Source organism: Lactuca serriola, chromosome 1 (assembly GCF_051521515.1).
Source record: "Lactuca serriola cultivar US96UC23 chromosome 1, Lser_US96UC23_V15, whole genome shotgun sequence".
NCBI classification, from domain to species: Eukaryota; Viridiplantae; Streptophyta; class Magnoliopsida; order Asterales; family Asteraceae; genus Lactuca; species Lactuca serriola.
Window position 1 is genome coordinate 25596388 of NC_136408.1, and position 23640 is coordinate 25620027.

At 36.9% G+C, this 23640-nt stretch overlaps 1 protein-coding gene across 2 annotated transcripts; it reads right to left on the reverse strand.

The window, feature by feature from the left end:
• Positions 1 to 748: 748 nt before the first annotated feature.
• LOC145076772 (patatin-like protein 2) lies at positions 749 to 20967 on the reverse strand. Of its 2 annotated transcripts, none has more exons than XM_079022667.1 (7): positions 20827 to 20967; positions 20570 to 20751; positions 19993 to 20179; positions 1801 to 1965; positions 1409 to 1714; positions 1158 to 1330; positions 749 to 1044 (listed from the first exon to the last, which is right to left on the reverse strand). In XM_079022667.1, exons 1-7 carry the CDS (start codon positions 20965 to 20967, stop codon positions 861 to 863), a joined length of 1338 nt encoding a protein of 445 aa, XP_078878793.1. In that variant the 3' UTR covers positions 749 to 860. The 2 variants fall into 2 exon arrangements, with proteins under 2 accessions (XP_078878793.1, XP_078878723.1); XM_079022597.1 differs by lacking the exons at positions 19993 to 20179; positions 20570 to 20751; positions 20827 to 20967 and adding exons at positions 2250 to 2442; positions 2689 to 2870; positions 2968 to 3190.
• Between the last annotated feature and the right edge of the window lie 2673 nt (positions 20968 to 23640).

Genomic DNA, 23640 nt, shown 5'->3' on the forward strand with positions numbered 1-23640 from the left:
TGAAGTAGTTCCATAAAGATATTATTTTAGAAAGAAAAAAATATATTTTTTAATTGGATTGTTTATAAAAACCGTAAAAATGCATGTCAATTAAGTTGTTTGGTTGCAAAACCTGTATTTGGCTGCTAAATTATAATTATTATTTTTTCTAAACTTTTGCTAGCTTATTCCTAATATATCTATATAAATTTTAGTTGTTCCAAAAGAAATGGTGGAAAACACAAAATTAGAAAGTCGATTAAATTGTGTAAATGAACTTCTAAAATGCAAAAAATAATAGATAAATAAATAACATATAATTGTCAATCCAAGTGTTTAATTTTTGCCTTTAACTTTTTTTTTACTAAAGTTTCTATTAACTTTGAATGCCTTTAATTTTTCATATTAAATTGTGTTTCTGGACTTTCTGTTAACTTTTAATGCCTTTAATTTTTAATTTTTTGGATATATTAACTAATTAAATGATATGTCAAGTAAGTAATTTATTTTTTCATGAATTATAAATATTAATCATGGTATTAGTCTATTATTTATTACTTTATGATTTATTATTCTTGGTTGTAAGTCATTTATTCTTGCATTGGTGATATCAACTCGAACACTCGATCATATTCATTTCTTTAGTTAAATATCTGATGCGATTTTTCTAGTTTAGCTATGGTGAATGCATACATAGTTTTTCACAGTTTTATGTTTAAGAAAATATGCCAAGTGTTTTTGATTTATTATTTATACTTGGTTAACAGTGAATATGAAACAATACAGTCACATTGAATAATTAAGTTTTCAACCAAACAACGTAACTTCAAACTTAAACTAGAATAAAGCTAATAAATTATCCATATACAAGAAAGAAAATCTTAGTTTGGGTTGAGCTTATATAAATCTGGAAGAGAGTGATGAATTGCATTTGAGAGTGCTGGCGTTCTTTGTGAAAGTGTAGTTTGTTCTTTCATCGACTCTTCTCGTGTAATTCTTCCTCTATTAATACTTGGTGATCTAAGTTCTCTTACATTCTTCTCCTGGTGGAGTATTTTCGCAAACCTATATATATGCATAATAGAAAATATTCAAATCAATAAAATAAATATAAAATGCTTCGTATATATGTTTTAAAACATACACTAAATATAATTTTATGAGAAACGTGAATATACTTTATTAAAGCCATCTCATTGGTGGTATGATGGTAAGGCTCACATATGCCCGTGCCAAAGTTCACTTTCGTCACTTGTTTTTTCAACAACTCTTGTCCCACTTTCACAAGATTTTCTAAGTTCTCATGTGTTGCCAAATCCATGGAAGTTAAGTCCCCACTTAAAGTGTCATCCTGATATCATTTTAATTCAATATGTTATAATATGAAATCTTGAAATCTTTTTAGTATAAACTGGAATGAAAAAGTTACCTGAATACGAAGATAATTTTCTTGTGAATGAAGGGCTTGGAAGACAGTGGAGATATGATAATCAACCATATCGCCACTCGCCTGAGTAAATACATCCACCAATGGGGTTGAGCCACCACCGGCGCCTAACCACCCCAAAATTCCCCAACTAGATGACTTTGTCGCATCATACCTTTCTTGAAATTGTGGTGACCCTGTTCCCAATGACAATACTAGAAATCTCCCGTATTCTGTTGGCTTTATTGGGAAAAAGTTTGCACTACCACTAGTTATTTCATTTGTAACTTCGCTTATGGCAACCAAAGTCTGCAAAAAAGAAACATATTAGCCTAACACTTAAACATAATATATAGATGAGTAATTAATTATTAGTGTATAAGACATATATATACCGGATTGTTGGCTGTTATTGCACCATCGATAAGATTGAATTCTCTAAGAACTTTTCCTTCAGAATCTTTTGTTTGGAACGAATGTGAAGGAAGATAAGTTGGGGCAGCTGATGTTCCGATGCATATATCAGATAACTTGGCATCAAGACTTGGATTCTTTTGTATCTAATAAATATGAATATTAATATTATATGGTTATCTTGAAAGGGCTAATTAGATGTAAGAGAATAAGAGATAGCAAAAGAGTTTCATTTATTTTTGTATTATTGCATCATGCTTTCGGATCGATCTACTAAAGCATTGCACTTTCAGTCTTTTCTTATTAAGATATCATACTTTTGAAAATCTATCTAAAAATAGTATTCTACTTCCAATGTTAACGTTTCCGGTTTTGAAAACCGATAACTTAATGGTTTTAGGAGCAACAAATATATAGATCAATTCAATACCTGGTAGCTGGAGAAGATCATAGGCTGCAAATATTTGATGTCAAATGTTGGAATCACAACGTTTGTTAACGTTTCATGAAGTTGTTTTTCTTTTAGTGTTTCTCGAATAACTTTATGTAAGTGTTCACCATCATATTTTGGTCCAGATAGAGCTTTGACCACTTTTGTAGCAGCAGCAAACCGATGGTGCTTGCTACACAATGTAAATTAAAAATGCACGTTTATGACATAACTAACCAATTCTTAGGGAAATTCTCCATCTCACTACATGAAAAACAACTCATTCTTCACAGAAAACATGTTGCAAGGCGACAGTTTCAACAATCAAGCACTGGATGTTCAAGATAAAAATCATGGAACCATTTTAGGACAATTCCCATCACTACAAGAAACGTCACAAATAAATTTGTTTTGTTGCTAATAATACATATATATATACCTGTCATGTGGAAAGATATTAGGACAATGTTGAATATAAAAATCTTTAACATCCTTAGCTGCAAAAATCGGACGATTATCTTCACCGGGAGTAGTTAACAAGGCCGTCACAAGACCACCGGTGCTTGTCCCTGCTATCACATCAAAATAATCCGCCAGTCGTGCATTCTCACCATCTAATTTCTGTCATAATTATTCAAGCTCCTCAAAATTTTCGTATATGATCATTTAATTTCAAGATAAAAAGAATAATCCAAGTAACTAAATTTATAAAAGATACCTGTAGTTGGGTTTCCAAAAATTCAAGGATGACACTTGGAATGATGCCACGTACTCCACCTCCATCGATACTCAGAATTGTGATTAGATTTCCATATGTCGGCGGTTGCAATGGTGATCGTGGTTCTTCCATGAAAGACATGATGAAACAGAGAAAGAAGTAGCTAGCGGAATAATAATGAGTTTTGTGGTCCGAAGTTGATGAGGTGATTTATCATTTATTTGTGTAAGGGTATTTTTATAATAAGATATAAAAGTTTCCAAGTTTTAGGGAGAATAGTCTAGGCAGCATGTTTGACTTTTAAGTAATAGAAGGAAGTTGCACGGCAACTTGCAAGTTAGCCATCAAAGAATCAAATAGTAACTATAGATACAAGATAGAAGGAGAAATTTCTTTAAACGAAGTAAAATATAGTTTCTGCTTGACTCAAATAAAAAAAAAAAAAAAACCCATCTTAATATACATATTTTTAACTGCTTTTTTATTAAGATTTGTTAATTTGTTAGAATTTGATAATTGTTATTTTGTTGATCAAGAGTATTTAATTTTGTTAGGTTTCTTAATTTTTATTTTAGTGCTAAATTTTGGAAAGAGTTCATTAGAAACCTTTTTTTTTACCCGACCCATGTTGAGCCGTTGACAAACACGACCATATAGCATTCTTTGATGACCCCACTTTGGATAATTCCTGGATCCTTTACTCCTCGTTAATATTATGGACGTGTTTGTCAAAAGTAGTTATTAGTTGGAAGCGGGTAGCATGTAGCTGGTAGCGGGAAGCTGTAACTTTTATTTGTTATATGAATGTTTGGCAAAAGTAGCTGAAAGCTTTTGAAATATATAAAATTACATAAAAGGACAATTGATTAAAAATAAATAAATATTTAAATATATGTTTAAGGATAATTATGGAAATTGATTTCAAAAGCCCAGGAACGTTTTGTTAAACGCTACATGAAGTAGCTTTTAGAATCGGAGCGTTTTGTTAAAACTAAAAGCTAAACGCTCCAAACGAATCTTTTTGTTTAAACTAAAGCGTTTTATCAGAAGATAAAAGCTAGAAGCTCCCAAACGCTTCTAAAAGCTTTGTGCCAAACACGCCCTATATGTCACCTATCATGTCACTTGTTAACCTATTAATTATCTTTTTTAAATTTCAAAATTTTAATTTCTCACTCTAATTGCATAAATTAATAACTAATTCTCCATTTTAAATTTTAAATTTTAAATTTTTTCATTTTAATTATTTTAAATTAATAACATTAGATTATAAAATAAAATAAAATTAATACAGATTATAAGGTGATATAACTTCACATATTTATTTAAATCAACGATTATAATTTTATATAACTAAAAAAAATCTCTTAAGTAATAACTTATTTAAAATAATTGATTAATAATTTTGATTTTTTTAATATCAAAGTTTAATAAATTTTATTACCGTGATTTTCACGGGTTATAAACTAGTTCTATATATACATCTTTAGTTGGATTTTTACATACAAATTTGCAAACAGATCCTATTCACCTCCAAAATCTGAAACATGGAAGATAAAACATACACATGTAGTTATCATCAAAAATCAAGTCATATTATCATATAGTCATTTATTAGAGGTGGATTGTTTCTAATCAAATTGAAGTTATAGTACAATTTTTAAATAGTTTGATTTGTATGTTTATGTCATCATATTATCGTTTGACACTCAATGATATTAAGTAATAATATTTATGGATCGATCAATGATCATATATTGCATTTATTTTGATTTTTTAGAACATCAACATCATGTATACAGTATATTCTCTATATGAATAGACTATTTGAACTTTTAATATTAAAAGAATATAGTCCATTTTGATCCATAAATAACAAAAAATAATTTTGCAAGTGATTATTTGGGATATTGGACATTTAGTCCAAACACTTTATAATTACAACAAAACATTAGCAGAAATATAAATTATTATAATTAAACCTTTAGTTTGCTATCAAAAAAAATTGTTTTAAATTCAAGAAATTTTAAAACTTTATTATAATGTGCAGTGAATTTTTCAATAATGTCCATTTCGTAACCACACAAAGAAGTCTAATCATGACCATAATACGACTACAATTCAATGTTCAACGCACATAACTGCTTTTTGCAGGGACCATTTAATTTTTATCTTCTTTTTACTAGGGGTGAGCAAAAACCGCACCGCAACTAAAATTAACTGCAAAAACCGCATAAACCGCAACCGCAAAACCGCAACCGCAATAAAAACCGATGGTGAGGTTTTATGTTTTTCAAAAACCGCAAATTTGCGGTGCGGTGCGGTTATTAGTTTCCAAAAACCGCAAAAAAACCGCACCGCACCGCATATATTATATACAATTTTTTTTTATCAATTATTAGTTTATTAAATATTAAAAATAAGACAAGTTTCATGAATGAAAGACAAATAAAATACTAGAAAACAAAAGTGTTGGTTTTTTTTTTTATGTTTAACTTTGAAAAATGATGAAATTAAACAATTTTAAGATATTTATTGTTAATTACTAATGATTTGACGTTTTTAAGATATTAGTTGTTTGTGGTTTAAGTTAAATAGTTAATTGTCTTATACCTTATGTTTTTTTTATTTATTATTACAAGTAATATGTTTGAACTCTTAAAACTATTTGAGCTCTAAACTGTGGTTAAAAACCACACAAATTAATCGCACCAAATCCATGCGGTTAATAACCGCAACACTAAAAAAACAAAACCGCACCGCAAAAATAACCGCACCATGCGGTTTTGAAAATGGATTAACCGCATTTGCGGTTAGTGGTGAGGTTTTGGCTAATAACCGCACCGAACCGCACCGCGCTCAGCCCTACTTTTTACCACCGTGGCCATGGTCGTGGGAAGAGGTTTTTTTTTTTTTTTTTTTTTTTTTTTTTAATTTTATTTTAAATATACACTTCAGTTGTTATAAAGATGTGATAGGCTGATAGCATAAGCATATTTGAACTTGGATATTCTATCTTTTGATATAAATATCCAAACTTTGTATCATTTGATCGCCTTTGTTTATATTCGATTATAAATATAAAAAGTTTTTTTAGTTGATATTTTTTTTGGAGTATTATTTATCTAAAATATTATTATAGAGTCTCTTAGTTAATTTAACGTTTTTAATTAAGCATTCAAAATCATATTTTAATACAAAACAAAATACTTCGAATACAAATATTATTTGATATCTCTAAATATTATTAAAAGAGAAACCTTATGACATCATCTAAGGTTTTGTTTGTTTTTTATTAAAAACCTCTTCAAACCTCTTCGTGCTGCGCGGCGCAGCACACGCGCAACACTTTCTTTCCCGCAGTTGTTTGTTTTTTCGCAGCCTTCAAAATTAAAAACCTCTTCATGTCCTTTGCTTGGGACAACACTTGAAAATTGCTTCTAACCTCTTCAAAACTAAACCCCCCCAAAAAAAACGGCCACCTCCATTCTTCCAGCAAGTCGATCGTGAGCTACCTTCTCTCGACATCGCGTCTTCTCAAACCAGTGATCACCGGCGCAACCCCCACTGGCTTCTCCCCTTTCGTTGGTCGTCCTTCCAGGTTAGTTTCTTGTTCTTTTTTTTTTCCGTTTTTGGCTGCTGAAAGCAACAATTGTCTTGAATGATTTTTGGCTCCGTTTTTGGCTCCTAATCAATGAACGATTTTTGGCTCCTGAATCAATGAACGATTTTTGTTGTGCAACTTCATTGGTGTTTTACTTCATTGTTCATGCTTCAACTTAATTGTTTGATATTTGTTGTTGAATCTTTGATTTTGCTTGTTGGTGCTAATCTTATCAAATAGTTCATGCCTTATATCAAATAGTTGTTCTTGAATCTTTGTTCTTGCCCCAATTTCTTCAATTTGTGCTTAAAATGTCATATGTTGTTGCTTAATTGTAATGAAATATTGCTGAATTGTCACTAATTATTGCTGAAATGTCACAAATTGTTGCCGAATTGTCACAAATTGTTGCTGAATTGTCACAAATTGTTGTTGAAATGTCATGAAATGTTGTTCAAATGTCAAAAAATGTTGCTGAAGTGTCATAATTGTTGCTGAAATATGAATAATCTTTGTTGAAATTGATTATGTTCATCATTACAAGTTGTAATTATGCTGAAAGTTGTTGGTATAAGGTTATATGTGCTAAAGTATGTATTCCATATGGTTTTTTTATTAGCAATGACAGATAAACATACATGGACCAATGATCAAACAAAATTCTTATTGAACACTTGCATTGAAGAAGTACAAAATGTGGATAGAAAAGGTTTGAGTTTGCACAAAAATTCATGGAACAAGTTAGGAACAGCTATTAAGGAAAATTTTGGTGTGGATTTAACTCAAAGACAATTGAAAAACGCCTATGACAACCTTAAAGCCAAATACACGGGATGGTTATACTTGAAAAACAAAACTGGCAACCTTTACAATCCTCAAACAAACACTTTTAACCTAACAAATGAGGAGTGGGAGGACTTTAAAAATGTATATATATATATATATATATATATATATATATATATATATATATATATATATACACACACACACATATTAATATGTATTCTGTTTATATAGTTGTCATTTATTCTTATACTACTTTTGTTACATTGATTGGGTTTAGGGACATCCGAAAGTCGCTTCTTTGAAAACTGTCCCATTGTTGTTTCCAGAGCTTTGTGCAGAACTCTTTGATGGAAATAGTGCCTCTGGTAATCTAAGCTATGCCACATCCCAAACACCATCGGGACATGGATCATCTTCTTTCCATGTCACACCATTGCAACTTATGGACACCCCTTCTGTTAACATAGATGAGGATGATTTCTTTTTCCAATCATACCACTAAGCTACCACCTTCTGTTGCTTCACCTTCTGCTACTTCACCTTCTGGTAACCCCAACAAAAGAGCTAAACCCTCAACTCCTAGACCTCGAGCTAGTGCCTCACCTGAGCCACCTTCTAGTGCCTCCCCTAAAGCTTCTATTACTGCTGATGATTTAGCATTGGAGATGCAGCAAGCTCTACGACATTTGACTCGAGGGCCAACAATTCCCCAATGTTTAGAGAAGCTAGAGTTACTCGAGTTAGGCCCGGTTGACCCTCTACGATTTGCTGCTTATCATATTTTTGGAGGGACCATGAATATGAGAGAGATGTGGGTAGATTTGCCTAATGATCCATAAATATTAAGAGGGTGGATCGAGATGACAGCTACAAGTTTAGGAGTATTAAAGGATGGAAAGATTGTCCATTAAGTTTACATATTTTGATTTGAACTATGTGGTTATGTTTTTTGGTTATTTGGTACTTGGATTTTATTTGTAGTATGTGGTTATTTGGTACTTGAATGTTATTTGTAGTATTTGGAATTTGAACTATGTGATTATGTATTTTGGTTATTTGGTTATGTTATTTGGTACTTGAGTTTTATATTTTTTTATTTGGTACTTGAGTTTTATATTTTTTTATTTGGAACTTGAACTATGTGATTATATATTTTGGTTTTTTGGTACTTGAGTTTTATATTTGGTACTTGTGTTGATTAATAGGTTCCTAATGGATCACGACAAAAAGATACTACTCATAATTCTAATGTACTTGTACGTCCGCTACTTTTGGAAAAGGGGTGTAAAACGAGTGCGGGACAACGATTCGGAAATGACGGGACATGAATTTACATTAGAGTTACTTCACCGTAATCCTCTACAATGTGTTGAAGTGCTACGCATGTCCCGTGAATCATTTGTCCGACTATGTGCTCATTTTAGAGTAAACTACGCGTTAAATGATAGCAAACATGTGTTGGTTGAGGAGAAGATGGCTATGTTTTTTATGATGATTGGTCATAACCAACGTTATGTGATTATCAAGCGGAGATTTCAACACTCAAAGCAAACAGTTCATAAGTTTTTTCATGAAGTGTTGGACAAAATGCTGCTTTTCGCACATGACATTATAATGCCAACTTCTTTTAATCTGAATCCAAACATTCCAGGACATAATAGGAGGCTACGACGGGTGTTTAAGGGAGCAGTTGGTGCACTTGATGGCACCTTGATACATGTTGTTGTCCCTGCAAACAAACGGGATTTATATAGAAGTAGGGGAAAAGGTGATTGTTACCAAAACGTGTTGGCAATATGTGACTTCAACATGATGTTTACGTTTGTTGTGGCCGGTTGGGAAGGGATAGCACACGATTCTAGAATTTTATCAGAAGCATTAGCAAATCCACATGCACCATTCCTGCTTCCACCACCAGGTAAATTTATGGTTATTGAAATAGTTTCATCTTAGCTTGAAAAAATAAATGACTTTTTTTTTTACAGATAAATATTATCTTTGTGATGCCGCTTATGCAAACATTCGAGGTTTTATGGCACCGTACCGTATTGTGAGGTATTGGCTTGGATATTTCCGTCGAAGACGTGCATTAACGAATAAAGAAAAATTTAACCATGCACACGCAAAACTTCGGAATGTCATTGAGCGTGCTTTTGGTGTCTTGAAAGCACGATTCCCTATATTGAAGAGGATGGCACCATTCTCATTGGTTACACAACGAAACATTACCCTAGCATGCTTTGCACTACATAATTTTATAAGAAGAGAGGGACTACGTGATGAGTTTTTTGCACGATATGACGAACCAAATGTCTCGGTTCGGAATAACAATGCAGGCGTTGATAATGATGAAGATGAGATTCCAACACATGGTACTGCAGCGGATTGTGAATATATGACTCAGTTAAGAGATGAAATTGCCGAACAATTGATGCAAAATATGGAATGAAAATTATTAAAGTTTGGTTGTATGAATTTTATTTAAAAATTTTATTGTAAGACTAATTTGGTTGTTTGAATTTTATTTGAATGTTTTAAGATTACAATTATTAAATTTTTGGTATTAAAAAACTATTATCGGTTTATTAAATTATTTTATTTTAATTTTTTTTAATATCTGCAGCAGTCTGCAACCGTTAAAAAAACAAACATGCTTCTCATTATAGTCTGCAACACTTTGGTCTACCTCTTCTGCTGCAGAGGGCTGCAGAGGTGGTCCGCAGACTTCAGACAGTTTCACTTCGGAAAAACAAACAGCACCTAAGACAATCTGAGCTGTTGATTGTGTTTCTTTTATAGGTTTTACACCCTTAGATCAATTTGTTTACGTCACCTTGATCAAACAAGAAGTCAACCCGTTATGTTAGGAAATTAAATGTAGGAATTGAATGAAAATGATACATGAATTCTTTCCAAACTTACAACTACAAAATTGGTTCCTTATTAATATAAACCTTAAATTTAGGCTCTATTTCCATTCAAAATTGCTTTCCAAATATATTATATATTGAAATCTCTGAAACTATTAATTTCATTTTTCAAAAGTTTCGGATATTATTATGAACCAATACACTTTGAAGCATAAATATCTTCTATTTTAAGTTTAAATGAGATTTCAATTTATTACCTGCTAATTTTCATCATATTGACTTGTATATATATTTCAAACCTTTTTAATAATCGATTTACACAAACATTATGTTATAATTCCTCTGCAGAAAACAAATGCAAAAAAACTTCAACCTTCCCATCAGTCTGATTAGTTGAATAAATATATGTACTTCTTCTTTAAATCCTTTTAATCTGTAAGTTTGATATTGTTTACGAATTTATATGTTTTTACTCATTCGTATGGTTCTTTGTTGAATACTTATAATTTAGATGTATAATGTTGCTTTTGAATTTTTCTTGATGTTGTGTTTGGTTCTTGGTTCCATCTTTTTAATCGGTAACTATGATCCTTTTTCGAAAATAGTAAAGTCGATGTTAAAATTGGATGTTATATGATGTTACATGTGTGTGTATACCTTTCTAAAAAATCAATAGATAAGACAAGAGATGACATGACATAATATAACAGACGGGTTGTACTTAGACATGAAAGCCCCTCCTCCCCCCCCCCCCCCCACATACACAAACACATAGTTTTGAGGTCATGGTGGTGGATAAAGCTTCATCACTTCTGCCTCTAATTTGCTCTTTGTTTTATAGTAACGAATGTTCTTTACTATCACTGGATCATTTCTTTCACGTTCAGGATCCATTGATATAATCCCTATTGTATTTCAAATTCAATAACAAAATTGTAATTAATTAATTACTCATTAAAGTTAAAAAATTATAAATTTATCTCACTTCCTGCTCATCCAAGTTTTCTCATTGCTATAGCATCAAGAAGTTGATCATATCACATATTTTTCTAAATAAGAAACACTAATATCAATAAAAAAAACTATTTAATTTTGTAATAAAGTTGAATTAAAAAATAAGTAAATAAATAAATAATAAGAAGAAGAACCTTGTATTACCATCATATTTTATGTTTGACCTCATCATCATATTTAAATCCTCCCATAATTTGAGGCATTGTGATTAACCAAAATGCAACAATGCTTGGATCTTTCATGCTATCAATAATATGTTTAAACACAAAAACAGATGTTTTGAAGTATTAAAGTGAGACAATTGTTACAAGAGAAAAATGGGTAGAATCGTAATTGGCATTTACCTCATAAGGGTTTTTTGTTTTTTTTCATTATGTTGTAAGCTTTGCATGGAGGCTCGATGATCTGCAAAGTAAATAAAACTAAGGGGATGTTTCTTTTTTCCTTTATTAAACTCTGTAGTGAATGAATATATGGATAAAATGCTCTATACTTAAAAATTGTAGATAAAGATGGAAAATAAAACGCAATGGATTATGAGAAATCACAAAAAATAAGAACCAAACCTCGGAACCAACATCGAACAAAAACCCTACTTTCTTTACTTCAAAAAAATCAACGTACTTGCACATACTAAAAACTGTAGAACGAATTTCACAAAAAAAATGTTATTTCATAAAAAAACTAGTCTGAAAAAAAAAAGATGGTGGTAAACTGAAGAAGGCATATCAAAATCAACAAAAAAAAAACGAAGATATAAACATAAATGATGGACATGATAAATGATTTATGTCATAGTTATCCTTAAAATAAAAAAGAAGTCATCAATGAATCTTAACATTGTCGATGATAGTGATAACAACTCAGATTAAGGAAAAGAAACCTGATATTAGAGATGAAGTGGAAGGGGATGATTAGCTTCGTTGCAGATTTATTGGTTATAGTTTCTTTGCGGGGGGTTTTATGTGGTTCATTTTGAAGGAACATAAATAAGTTGCTATTTTTTGAAATAAACAGTTATATTCCGCAATATAGCTATAAAATAACAATATATTTTGAAAGTACATTGTCAAATGTTGAATTATACTTGTTTAGACCCATTTTCACGCATGGTTGGCTGTATATAGTTGTTTTCCGTGTCACAAGTAAAAATTGTTTGAAGATACTTATATGTGACAAGCAGGGTCATTGAACTAATAAAACAAAAAATATTGTCTATAAAGAGGTCATTCAACGCTATATATATTTACCTATTTTAGTGTAATTTCTATACATTTCAATAATAACAATAACCCTGTTTTTTTATAATTATTTTGTAATATCTATATAAATTTGTATTGTATTTATGTGTTCCCCGCGTTTAACGCGGGTCATAATCTAGTTATTATTAATAAAGAATAATAAATATTTAAAATTTATATAATTATGAAAGTAAATTGAAATTCAGGTTAAAATAACCATTTAAAATGTTCTTATAATTTTATAACTCAATCTAACCTTCACATTTAAGAGTTGATTCGTACTTTTCTCCATACATAACAATGTGTTTTAAAGTATTGGATTGTTGTGTATAGAAAAAAATATGTTATGTACAAATCACTTCCCTTTTCAAATGTCACTTGGTTCGAAAATGCATATATATTTCGGATTCAAAGTATCCCATTTTAGATTTAAGGCTTCTACAGTTTCATTTTACAACCAATTTAGACCTTCATATTCACATATAAAGTTGTTATTATGAACCCCCAGTCTGTCTGCATAACTCTTCTGTCGACTCTGGGCGGTCAATAACCTCTGTCTGACCTGCTGAATCTGCTCTGTCGTCTGAAGCACGATCTCGGTACTGCCCATCACTCTCTGCCCAACCTCTCCCCAGCAAATGGGGGTCCGACACCTCCTGCCATACAACAGCTCAAAGGGTGGCATACCAATGCTCGAATGATGGCTGTTGTTGTAGGAAAACTCTGCCAAGGGTAGATACGCATCCCAGCTACCCCCGAAATCCAACACACATGCTCGAAGCATGTCCTCAAGCGTCTGAATCGTCCGCTCACTCTGACCGTCTGTCTGGGGATGATATGCGGTACTAAAATGCAATCTAGTACCCAACTCCTCATGAAATTTCTTCCAGAATCTGGAAGTAAAGCGCACATCGCGGTCTGAAACAATCGAGATCGGCACCCCATGCCGAGATACCACTTCTCTCACATATAACTCTGCCAACTTCTCTGCTGAAAAACTCTCACTGATGGCAAGGAAGTGTGCGCTCTTCGTCAGCCTATCCACAATCACCCAAATTGCATCAACTCCTCTGGCAGTTCTCGGCAATTTGGTGATGAAATCCATAGTGATCTGTTCCCATTTCCATTCGGGAACCTCCAATGGCTGCAACTTGCCATGCGGTCTCTGGTGCTCGGCCTTAACCCTACGGCAGGTCAAGCACCTCTCAACGAACCATGCGACGTCCCTCTTCATACAGGGCCACCAATACTCTCTCCTCAAATCCAAATACATCTTCGTAGCCCCCGGATGGATCGAAAATTTCGACCGATGAGCCTCCTCCATCAAGGAAGTGCGCGTACCACCCACAAACGGTACCCAAATCCGACCCTGAAAAGTCATAAGCCCTCGCCCATCCGTAACGAATTCTGAAACCAAACCAACGACCCGTTCCCTCTTCTGCATCTCCGGCTGCACAGCCTCGGCCTGTGCCCCACGGATGGCATCCAATACCGGAGCTATCATGGTCAATCTCAAACATACATCTCGTAATGGAGTGCTCTCCGCCCTGCGGCTCAACGCATCGGCCACCACGTTGGCCTTGCCCGGGTGGTACAGGATCTCACAATCATAATCCTTGACCACATCTAACCACCTCCTCTGACGCAAGTTTAGATTGGGCTGATCCATCAAGTACTTCAAGCTCTTATGGTCCGTGTATATCGTACATCGAACCCCATATAAGTAGTGGCGCCAAATCTTGAGGGCGAACACTACTGCCCCCAACTCTAGATCATGCGTGGGATATCTCGTCTCATGAGGCTTCAGCTGCCTCGATGCATATGCTATCACATGACCCCTCTGCATCAACACCGCACCCAACCCCAAAATCAATGCATCACAATATACTACAAAATCCTCCATCCCTTCCGGGAGAGCTAATACCGGGGCTTCGCACAACCTCTGGCGAAGTGTCTCAAAGGAGGTCTGCTGCTCGGGACCCCATGAGAATGCAACACCCTTCCGGGTCAACCTGGTGAGCGGCACTGCGATCTTGGAGAAATCCTTGATAAATCTCCTATAATACCCTGCTAATCCAAGGAAGCTCCTGATCTCAGAGGGTGACTTTGGTACCTCCCAACCCATCACCGCCTCAACCTTGGCCGGATCGACCAGAATCCCTTCCTGGTTAACGAGATGTCCTAGGAACTGGATCTCCCGTAACCAGAAATCACACTTGGAGAACTTTGCATAAAGCTTCTCCGATCTCAGTACCCCAAGGACCTCCCTCAAATGCTCCTCATGCTGCTCTCTAGATCTCGAATACACCAGAATATCATCGATAAATACAATCACCGACCGATCCAACATCGGCCTGCATACCCTGTTCATGAGATCCATGAACACCGCCGGGGCATTAGTGAGCCCAAAAGGCATCACCACAAACTCATAATGCCCATATCGCGTCCTGAAAGTTGTCTTCTGGACGTCCTCATCTCGCACTCTCACCTGATGATATCCCGACCTCAAATCGATCTTGGAAAACCAAGATGCTCCCTGCAACTGATCAAATAAATCGTCGATCCTCGGCAACGGGTAACGGTTCTTGACCGTCAGCTTGTTCAACTCCCGGTAATCAATACACATCCGGTGTGAACCATCCTTCTTCTTGACGAACAGAATAGGTGCTCCCCACGGCGAGCTGCTCGGCCGAATAAATCCCTTCCCCAGCAACTCCTGAAGCTGCGAGGATAACTCTTGCATCTCTGGAGGTGCAAGACGATAAGGCACCTTAGCTATAGGTGCAGCCCCCGGAACCAAATCAATACCAAACTCCACTTGCCTCACAGGAGGTACTCCCGGCAGCTCCTCGGGAAAGACATCTGGAAACTCACACACCACCGGTACCTCCCCAACTGAACTCGGTCTCTCGGAAGTCGCTCGCGTATCCATCACATACGCCACAAAACCCTTACAGCCCTGCTGTAGACACTGCCTCGCCCTAGCGGCCGAACAAAAGGCTGATCCCGAACGTGTACCCTCACCGTACACCGAAAGAACTCCCCCACTAGGGTCTCGTATAGTCACCAGCTGACGCTCACAGTCGATAATCGCGCCGAATCGGCTCAACCAGTCCATGCCCACAATGACACAAACATCACCCATCGCAATAGGAATCAGATCAATCGGAAACTCAATCCCGAAAATCTCTAACACACATCCCCGGAAAACCTCTGCGGCACAAATCACTCTATCATCAGCTATGGAGACTCTCAGAGGCCGACTCAGTGCCTCACGACTAGCACTGATATGCTGACTAAAGGCCAAAGATACAAAAGACCGACTCGCACCCGAGTCAAATAACACTAAAGCAGGTACGGAATTCACAAGAAAGGTACCTACACATAACATAATATAAGCATAACATCATATATCAAAATAAATACACGAAAGGAAACATACCAGCCACAACATCGGGCGCGGCGCGGACCTCCTCCGCAGTCAGCTGGAAGGCTCTCCCTCGAGCTCTCGGCGTCTCGGCCTTCACAGGCCGACTCTCTGTAACTCTGGTGGCGGCAGGAGCAGACCCCTGAGATGCTCCGCGCAACTGCGGACACTCGGCCTTCCGGTGTCCGGTCTGGTTGCAGTGAAAGCACACTGCAAACCCCTTGGGGCAGTCCTTGGCCATGTGCCCCTCCTTGCCACATTTGTAGCAAGACCCCGTTCGGCAAACTCCGTCATGACCCTTGCCGCACTTTCCGCAAGTGCGGCCCTTCTGGCTCCCTGGTCTGGGATCAGCAGGCTTGGCCCGCTTAGCAGTCGGCTGCAACTGTGCCGGTCGCCGATCCCTCCCCTGAGACTCCGCCTCCTCCCTGGCCTGAGTCTCAAGCTCAATCTCCCTCTTCCGGGCATTTGCCTGAAGCTCGGCAAATGTCCGGTACGAGGAGTTCGCAGCGAACTCCCGAATATCCCGCCTCAAGATGCTCAAGTAGCGGCTCATACGTGCCTGTTCAGTGGACACGTGCTCAGGGCAGAACATCGCCCTCTCATGGAACATCCTCGTGATCGCTGTGACAGACTCAGTACCCTGCTTGAGGGTCAGAAACTCCTGTGCTAAACGCTCCCTCTCCACCTGGGGAACGTACTCATCCCGAAACATAGTGGTGAACCTCTCCCAGGTCACCGCAGAAAGCTCAGCAGGCGAATACTGCGCCGTCACAAACTTCCACCAGTCCTTCGCTCCCAAGCAAAGCTGGTTCAGCGCGAACCGTACCTTCAAATGCTCAGGAGACGAGCAAGTGAAGAAACACCCCTCAATATCAGATATCCACCTCATAGCTGCCACCGGATCCTGAGTACCATCAAACTCTGGTGGTTTTGTGTTGCTGAACTCACGGAACAGCAACGCATCCCCACCCTGCGGCCTCGCAGCAGCAATCGCTGCGGTAGCCGCTGCAGCAGCAGCCTCAGAAAGAGCGGCATAACGCTCATCAAACGTCTCAATCAATGTGGTCTTTATAGACCCAAACATCTCCGGTATCTCTGCCCTGATGGCCGCAGCCACCTCCTCCTGAATGATCCGGCGGATCTCCTCCTCACTGGTACCACTGCTCTCGGGCATCAAACGTGTCCTCACCATGATCTACCTCTGAAATACAACATACGATAAATTAGAATCCACACGAGTATGCTCACACTCGACAACTCTTTTCTCCTTGATTCTTGGCATTCCAAAGATTCTGACTTGGGCTGCACACCGCTCCGGTGCTTCCAGTAGTACGGGCCCAATACTACTGTCCGCACCGCACCAGAATACACTCCAAGTCCTTCTCTTTGGATCCCAGGTCTCAAGTACTTTATCATGCATAGACTACTCTCTAATAGATCTCTCATAAGTCCCTTGCTGCTACCTACTCACTCTCAAGCATCTCATAGCAGCTCACCTCTCCCTAGGCTAAGGCATCACACATCAGGCCACTCTAGTCCTAATAGCAATACCTAGCCTACTCTAGCATGCGGATACATCATATCAATATCAATATCACATAATATATAAAGGTATTTTGGGAAATCACCGTTCGGGCGCTGACTGATCGTACACACATCTCTTGCTCTGCGTTTTTTCAAAAATCTTTTACTCTTTTTGAAAATACATCTCAAATCCTCAGTTTGAGTTCAAATACGCCCGAAGGTGTACTCGAATCCCTCAAACCAAGGCTCTGATACCAACTTGTAACACCGAAAAATTTTTGAATTTATTTTTCACAATTTATAAAAACATTTCTCGTTTAATTTCATAAAACATTAAGTTTCAAATTCCAATATGTATCATACAAATCCCAAGATCACATAAATATATCGAATTCCTCTACGTGTGTACAGATCAAGCCGGCGCCTTCCCACGGTCATCGCTGGTACCTGAAACAACAACACTAACACTGTAAGCACGAAGCTTAGTGAGTTCCCCAAAATACCGCATATAACACATATTAGCCACTCAAGGCTATAACTCTGTGGGTCCGTGCACCCAAACTCTGTGAACCCTCAGGTTCTAACTCTGGGAACCTTCCGGTTCCAACTCTATAAGCATGCACAACAGAAATCATATAGACATCATGCAGTACAACACATAGCATACATATAACATACACATACTTGATCACATAACTCTGATTACCTACTCAAGGTAAGGCATAGTGAGAAGACTCACCTCGCGTGTCTCGGTATCTCACGATCCCTGGAAATCCCTCGTGCTCGATCCTCCGAGCTCTAATCCTCCTATAACATCACAAGACTCTAATTAACACTTTTTATCTCTAGGGTTGACTATCCCCAAGAAGTCAACACAGGTCAACGGTCAACGGTCAACGGTCAACTTTGACCGGACTCGGCGAGTGCACACGGCAACTCGGCGAGTCTAGACGTTCTCACCAACTCTCTAGGATTCCCTTTCTACACGTCGAGTACTCCCCCTGACTCGACGAGTTCCACCTGGAAGAATCGCGGGACCACCCCGACTCAACTCGCCGAGTCTCAAGAACGACTCGGCGAGTCCCAGCTCGACTCAGACCACTTGACAACCCTCTCTAACTCGCCCTGACTCACTGGGTCAACTCCTGACTCGACTGGACCACTCACTGGCCGGTCCAAGGCAATCTTCAAGCTACTCGCCGAGTCTGCTCATCGGACTCGGCGAGTCCATTCCATGCAATCACTCAAACTTGCTTCTAAGGTCAGATCTACTCCAACAATTCATAGATCTGGCCCTCCTAGACTGATTCATCACGTAAAGTCCTAGTCTTGATGCATTAACAACCTCTATATGACCAATTATGAAGAATCTTCAACAAATCTCACTACACAAGGTCATGACCTCCATTGTTCTCTATAAAGCTTGAAGAATGAGACTCTCTGGACCTCTATGGATCCAGATCCGAAGTCTCATCACTAGCATGGGACTATTTGGCCATCAAATCAACTCAACAAGGCCACAAGAAACCCTAAAATCGATTATACTTCACAAAACAGGAGATGAGTCGAAATCATACCTTTAGATTGAAGGGTCAAGCTTCAAATCCACCAAATAGCAGTCTCCTTTGCCTCCTCTTGGCTAGAGCCTCCCTCTTCTTTGCTAAACAACACACAAATGTCAAGAAATGCCTCCTTTCTCTCTCAAATCGCTAAAGCACTTTTAGGGTTTCTCTCTATGGACTGATGGATGCAAATGACGGCCATAAGGCCATTTAAATAGGTCCCAAACCCGAGAAATTAGGGTTTCATTAAACAGCGTGGACTCGTCGAGTCCATATCCTGGACTCGCCGAGTCCGGACGAATCCCGCGTCCAGAATCGCGACCCTACTCGGCGAGTCTGAGCTCCAACTCGCCGAGTCCCTTCTCAAAACTCAAAATATTAAAACAATAAAATACCTGGAGATCCGGGCTGTTACAGGCAGCTGATGTTCCAATGCATATATCAGTTAACTTGGCATCAAGACTTGGGTTCTTCTTTAACTGAACAAACATGAATATCAATGTACGTATTATATGGTTACTTGAAATGGCTAATTAAATGAAAGAAACATAAAAAAATACAGTTATTTTTGTATTATCGCATTTCTATTAAAGCATTACACTTCCTAATTATTATTTTTTTTATTAATCATGTTCTGAAACTCTATCGAATTATAGTAGTATGTGTACTTTCAACTTTTTTTATATTCTTATTAAGATATTATTATACTTTGAAAAAGTAGCCAATTATAATGGTAAAAATTGTTGTGAATTTGGATGACTTTTCTATAATTGGTAGACATGGTTCAATATCTAATGTTATAATATATTTGAAGAAAAGAAAGTAAGACGCTATAATAAATAAAAGTGCATTGTTATTTATTGGTTTAAGCATTTTTTGAAACAAATATCAAAGAAATTTATCTTTTTCTCTATTTCATTGTTAAGATTTTTGGGGTTTGAAAAACGATCCTTTGATGGTTTTTTAGGGAGCAACAAATGCATAAATTCAATACCTGGTAGCTTGAGAAGATCACAGGTTGCAAATATTTGATGTCAAACGTTGGAATCACGACATTTGTTAATGTTTCCTCGAGTCGTTTTTCTTGTAGTGTTTCTTGAATAACTTTGTGTAGATTTTCACCATCATATTTTGGCCCTGATAGAGCTTTGATCACTTTTGTAGCAGGAGCGAACGGATGGCTACATATTGTACCATAAAATGGAAGTTTAAGACAACAAAAAAAACTCAATATTAACCATAACATAATTTTTCCATCACACTACTAGAAAAAACAATTCGCTTATAAAAATAAAAAGATGTTGCAACGTAATAGTGGAATCGTCCCAACTTGTTTCTCACTTATTGCATAAAAACATGTCCTAAATTATATTTCATACAGAAGGTTAACCAAAATATTTCTAGTGTTCCATGATTGACCTTCCATGTAGACTTGAGACGTTGACGTGACAACTCAGATAGTGCACTATATACAATTTTTTATTGCATGAGAACGAAAGAGTTTCAATGATCAAGCACTATACTATACAAGAAGTGTCACAAGGTATTTAATTGCTATTATTACATGATACCTATCATGTGGAAAGATTTTAGGACAATGTTGAAGATAAAAATCTTTAACATCCTTAGCTGCAAAAATGGGACGGTTATCTTCATCCGGAGTGGTTAACATGGCGGTCACAAGACCACCGGTGCTTGTCCCAACTATTACATCAAAATAATCCGCAAGCCGTGCATTCTCACCATCTAATTTCTGTCATAACTAAACAAGCTTTAATTTTTCTTGTGGTGCTTCACTAAGATATATATTCTATATTATAAATGTTACCTGTAGTTCAATTTCCAAAAATTCAAGGATGACACTTGGAATGATTCCTCGTACTCCACCTCCATCGATACTGAGAATTGTGATCAAGTTTCCATATGCTAGTGGTTGCAAAGGTGATTGTGGTTCCTCCTTAAAAGACATGATGAAAAAGAGAAAGAAGTAGCTAGAATGATAATGAGTTTTGTGGTCTGAGGTTGATGCATGAGGGTGATTTATGTTACGTACGTGAGGGTATTTATAGGGATATAATTAATATTTGTTGCATGTTTATTGGAAGTTTCAAAGGTTTGGACATTTCAAGGATGGGCCTCATGTTGAATTTAAGTAAAAGGAAGTTGCATGGAGGCTTGCAGGTTCGTTAAATTATATAGTCAAGTCAGAGCTGGTCCAAACATATATGAGGCCCGGGGCGAAAAGAAAAAAAGGACCTCTCAAAGACAAATATAATAAAGATTCAAAAAATATAATTTATTCTTAAATATAGACGTGTTCAATTAGCAATAACAAACAAACTAAATTGTTTATCTTTTGAGCTAATTTGAGTTTCAACCAACTTTAGGCCCTAAAAATCATTTAGGTAATAATTTTATTCATATATATAAACTAAATAGCCCATAAAATTTGGGCCCCCTGGAGTCGTAGGCCCTAGGCGTTCGCCCGGGTTGCCCACCGTCTGGACTGGCCCTGAGTCAAGTAGTAATCACAGATCGAGAGAATTCTTAGAGTATACAGTGTGGGTCACAACGAGAAACGAATTGGCTGAGTTGGCACACGAAAACGACGTCATGACGCGGGGAACACCGCCCCCCTAAACTCGTTGAAGCTCATTATGGCACTTCTCGTGCTCGTTACCACATATTGAAACGGGAATAATAACCAATCAAAATCATTTTCTTAGCTCCTTCTCTCTTTCTCTATCTACCTTTTTCTACCTCTTAACAAGTTATAACATTGGAACACCATTTCCTGCATGGTGTTATGGTGGTGTTAAGGTTGATGTGGCATGTAAGATGACGTTATAACACCGGTGATAGTTTATTTTATTTCCTTATTTTTATTAGTTTATTTTAGATCTTTTTATCATTATTGCATTGTATATTCTTTATTTTCTTTATTATGGATCATACCGGGTGCTTGTTATGTTGCATGAGATATTTTGTAGGCTTTTCGGTGCTTGTTGCGGTTGCAGGTTGATTAGAGATGGGCTTAGTGGGCTTCCGGGGCATTATTGGGCTTGGCGGAATCAAAGAGGAAGAATTGGGCTTTGAAAGTTATTAGCTTGGATTATTTGGACTTGTGAAGATGGATCATAAATTTCTAATTTTTGGCTTGGAGCATCTATTTGGTGGCTAAATGATGATTGGTGGATTCAAATTACATGGACAGGGGGGGACCAAAGGAATCTTTAGTAGTGGAGGGTGGAGTGGTGGAATGAAGGACCAATAGCATTACAACAACATTTGTGCGGGTGGAATTTTTGTCGCGCGGGTACCCGCGCAACTGCCCAGTTTGGGCATTTTGGTCATTTGGCACACCATAACTCTTGGGGATCAGATCTAGAGGCTCATTCACGATTTTTCACCATTGGAGACCTGCAAGAGGCGATTTTGGGAGCTAGAAACCATTTCCTTTCATCTTTCCAAATCATAGGTAGTTTCTTTATGCAATTAGATTATTGTTCTTGTTACTTTGTTGCCATGAGTGGCTAATACTCTTATTTGGTTGACTTTGGCTGAAAACCAATGAATGTTTGTGGGTTTTGAAGGATTTATGTTGATTATCAATTTATTCCATGTTTATGATTCTAGTTTACAATTCTTATGCTTAATCGATGCTTTGATCATGAGCTTAGTATTTGATTGAGCAATGGTTGATTTATTTCATTGATTTTGCATTGGATCATTGAATTTATCTAGAGCAAAGGCTTTATGATGGTAGAAATCATCTCTAGCTTATGAATCATAACTCCTTTATGGATGTGTAAGCATTTGACATCCTCCAGGAATTGGGGATTCCTTCCTTCTTAAGGCTAATTGATTTATTGGGATTAATTGCTTCAATTGACCCTTGATCTTAATTAAGAAGGTGTGTTGTGGGCTTCCCCAACCTCCATACTAACTATGAGGAATCTTGGCATATCATGCTTCATGATTGCTATAACCAATTTGGGATGAAGGATAAGCTTTGTATTAGATCCTAATGATAAACTCACAAATGTTCATTGTGTTGAATTGCCTTAGTTAACCAATTATTCTCAACCTTTGAGCATCTCATCAACTTGCTTAATTGCAAGGTTTTTAGTTATTCAAGTATTTTAGTTTTCAAGTAATCACCCCCCCCCCCCCATTTTAGTTTAATTGTAGTTAGTTAGTTTAATTTCACTAGTTCTATTGAATTGCATTGGTGAGTGAATACTACCATTTCCCCGAGAATCAATACCCCCTTTTACCATTATATTACGTTTATTTAGCAATCAAAGGGTGTAATTTGCTTGGTGGGCTTGACATCCCATCAAGTTTTGGCGCCGTTGTCGGGGAAATTGGTTATTGTTATTTGATTGTTTATGCCTAGGTCTACAAGAACCGGTGAACTACTCTACAATCCGGAAATTGAAAGAGAAGCAAAAAGGTTGAAAAAGTTAGCCAAACAAGCAAAGCAACAACAACTTGTTCAAGCTTCTTCCTCTTCTCCACTAATCAACATAGAAGATCAAGTTCATACTTCAAGTGATACCGACACCGAACCGAGTTCTCCAATTGTTGGTCATTCCTTTGAAGACATTCCGTTTGAAAACCACATAGCCATGAATAACAC

Coding starts and splice junctions, on each gene's coding strand:
- LOC145076772 (XM_079022597.1), bottom strand. CDS start 3,108: ATGTCTTTCATGGAAGAACCACGATCACCATTGCAACCGCCGACATAT. Junction 1,715..1,800: donor CAATAACAGCCAACAATCCG/GTATATATATGT, acceptor TCTTTTTTGCAG/ACTTTGGTTGCCATAAGCGA. Junction 1,045..1,157: donor AATGAGATGGCTTTAATAAA/GTATATTCACGT, acceptor GCATATATATAG/GTTTGCGAAAATACTCCACC.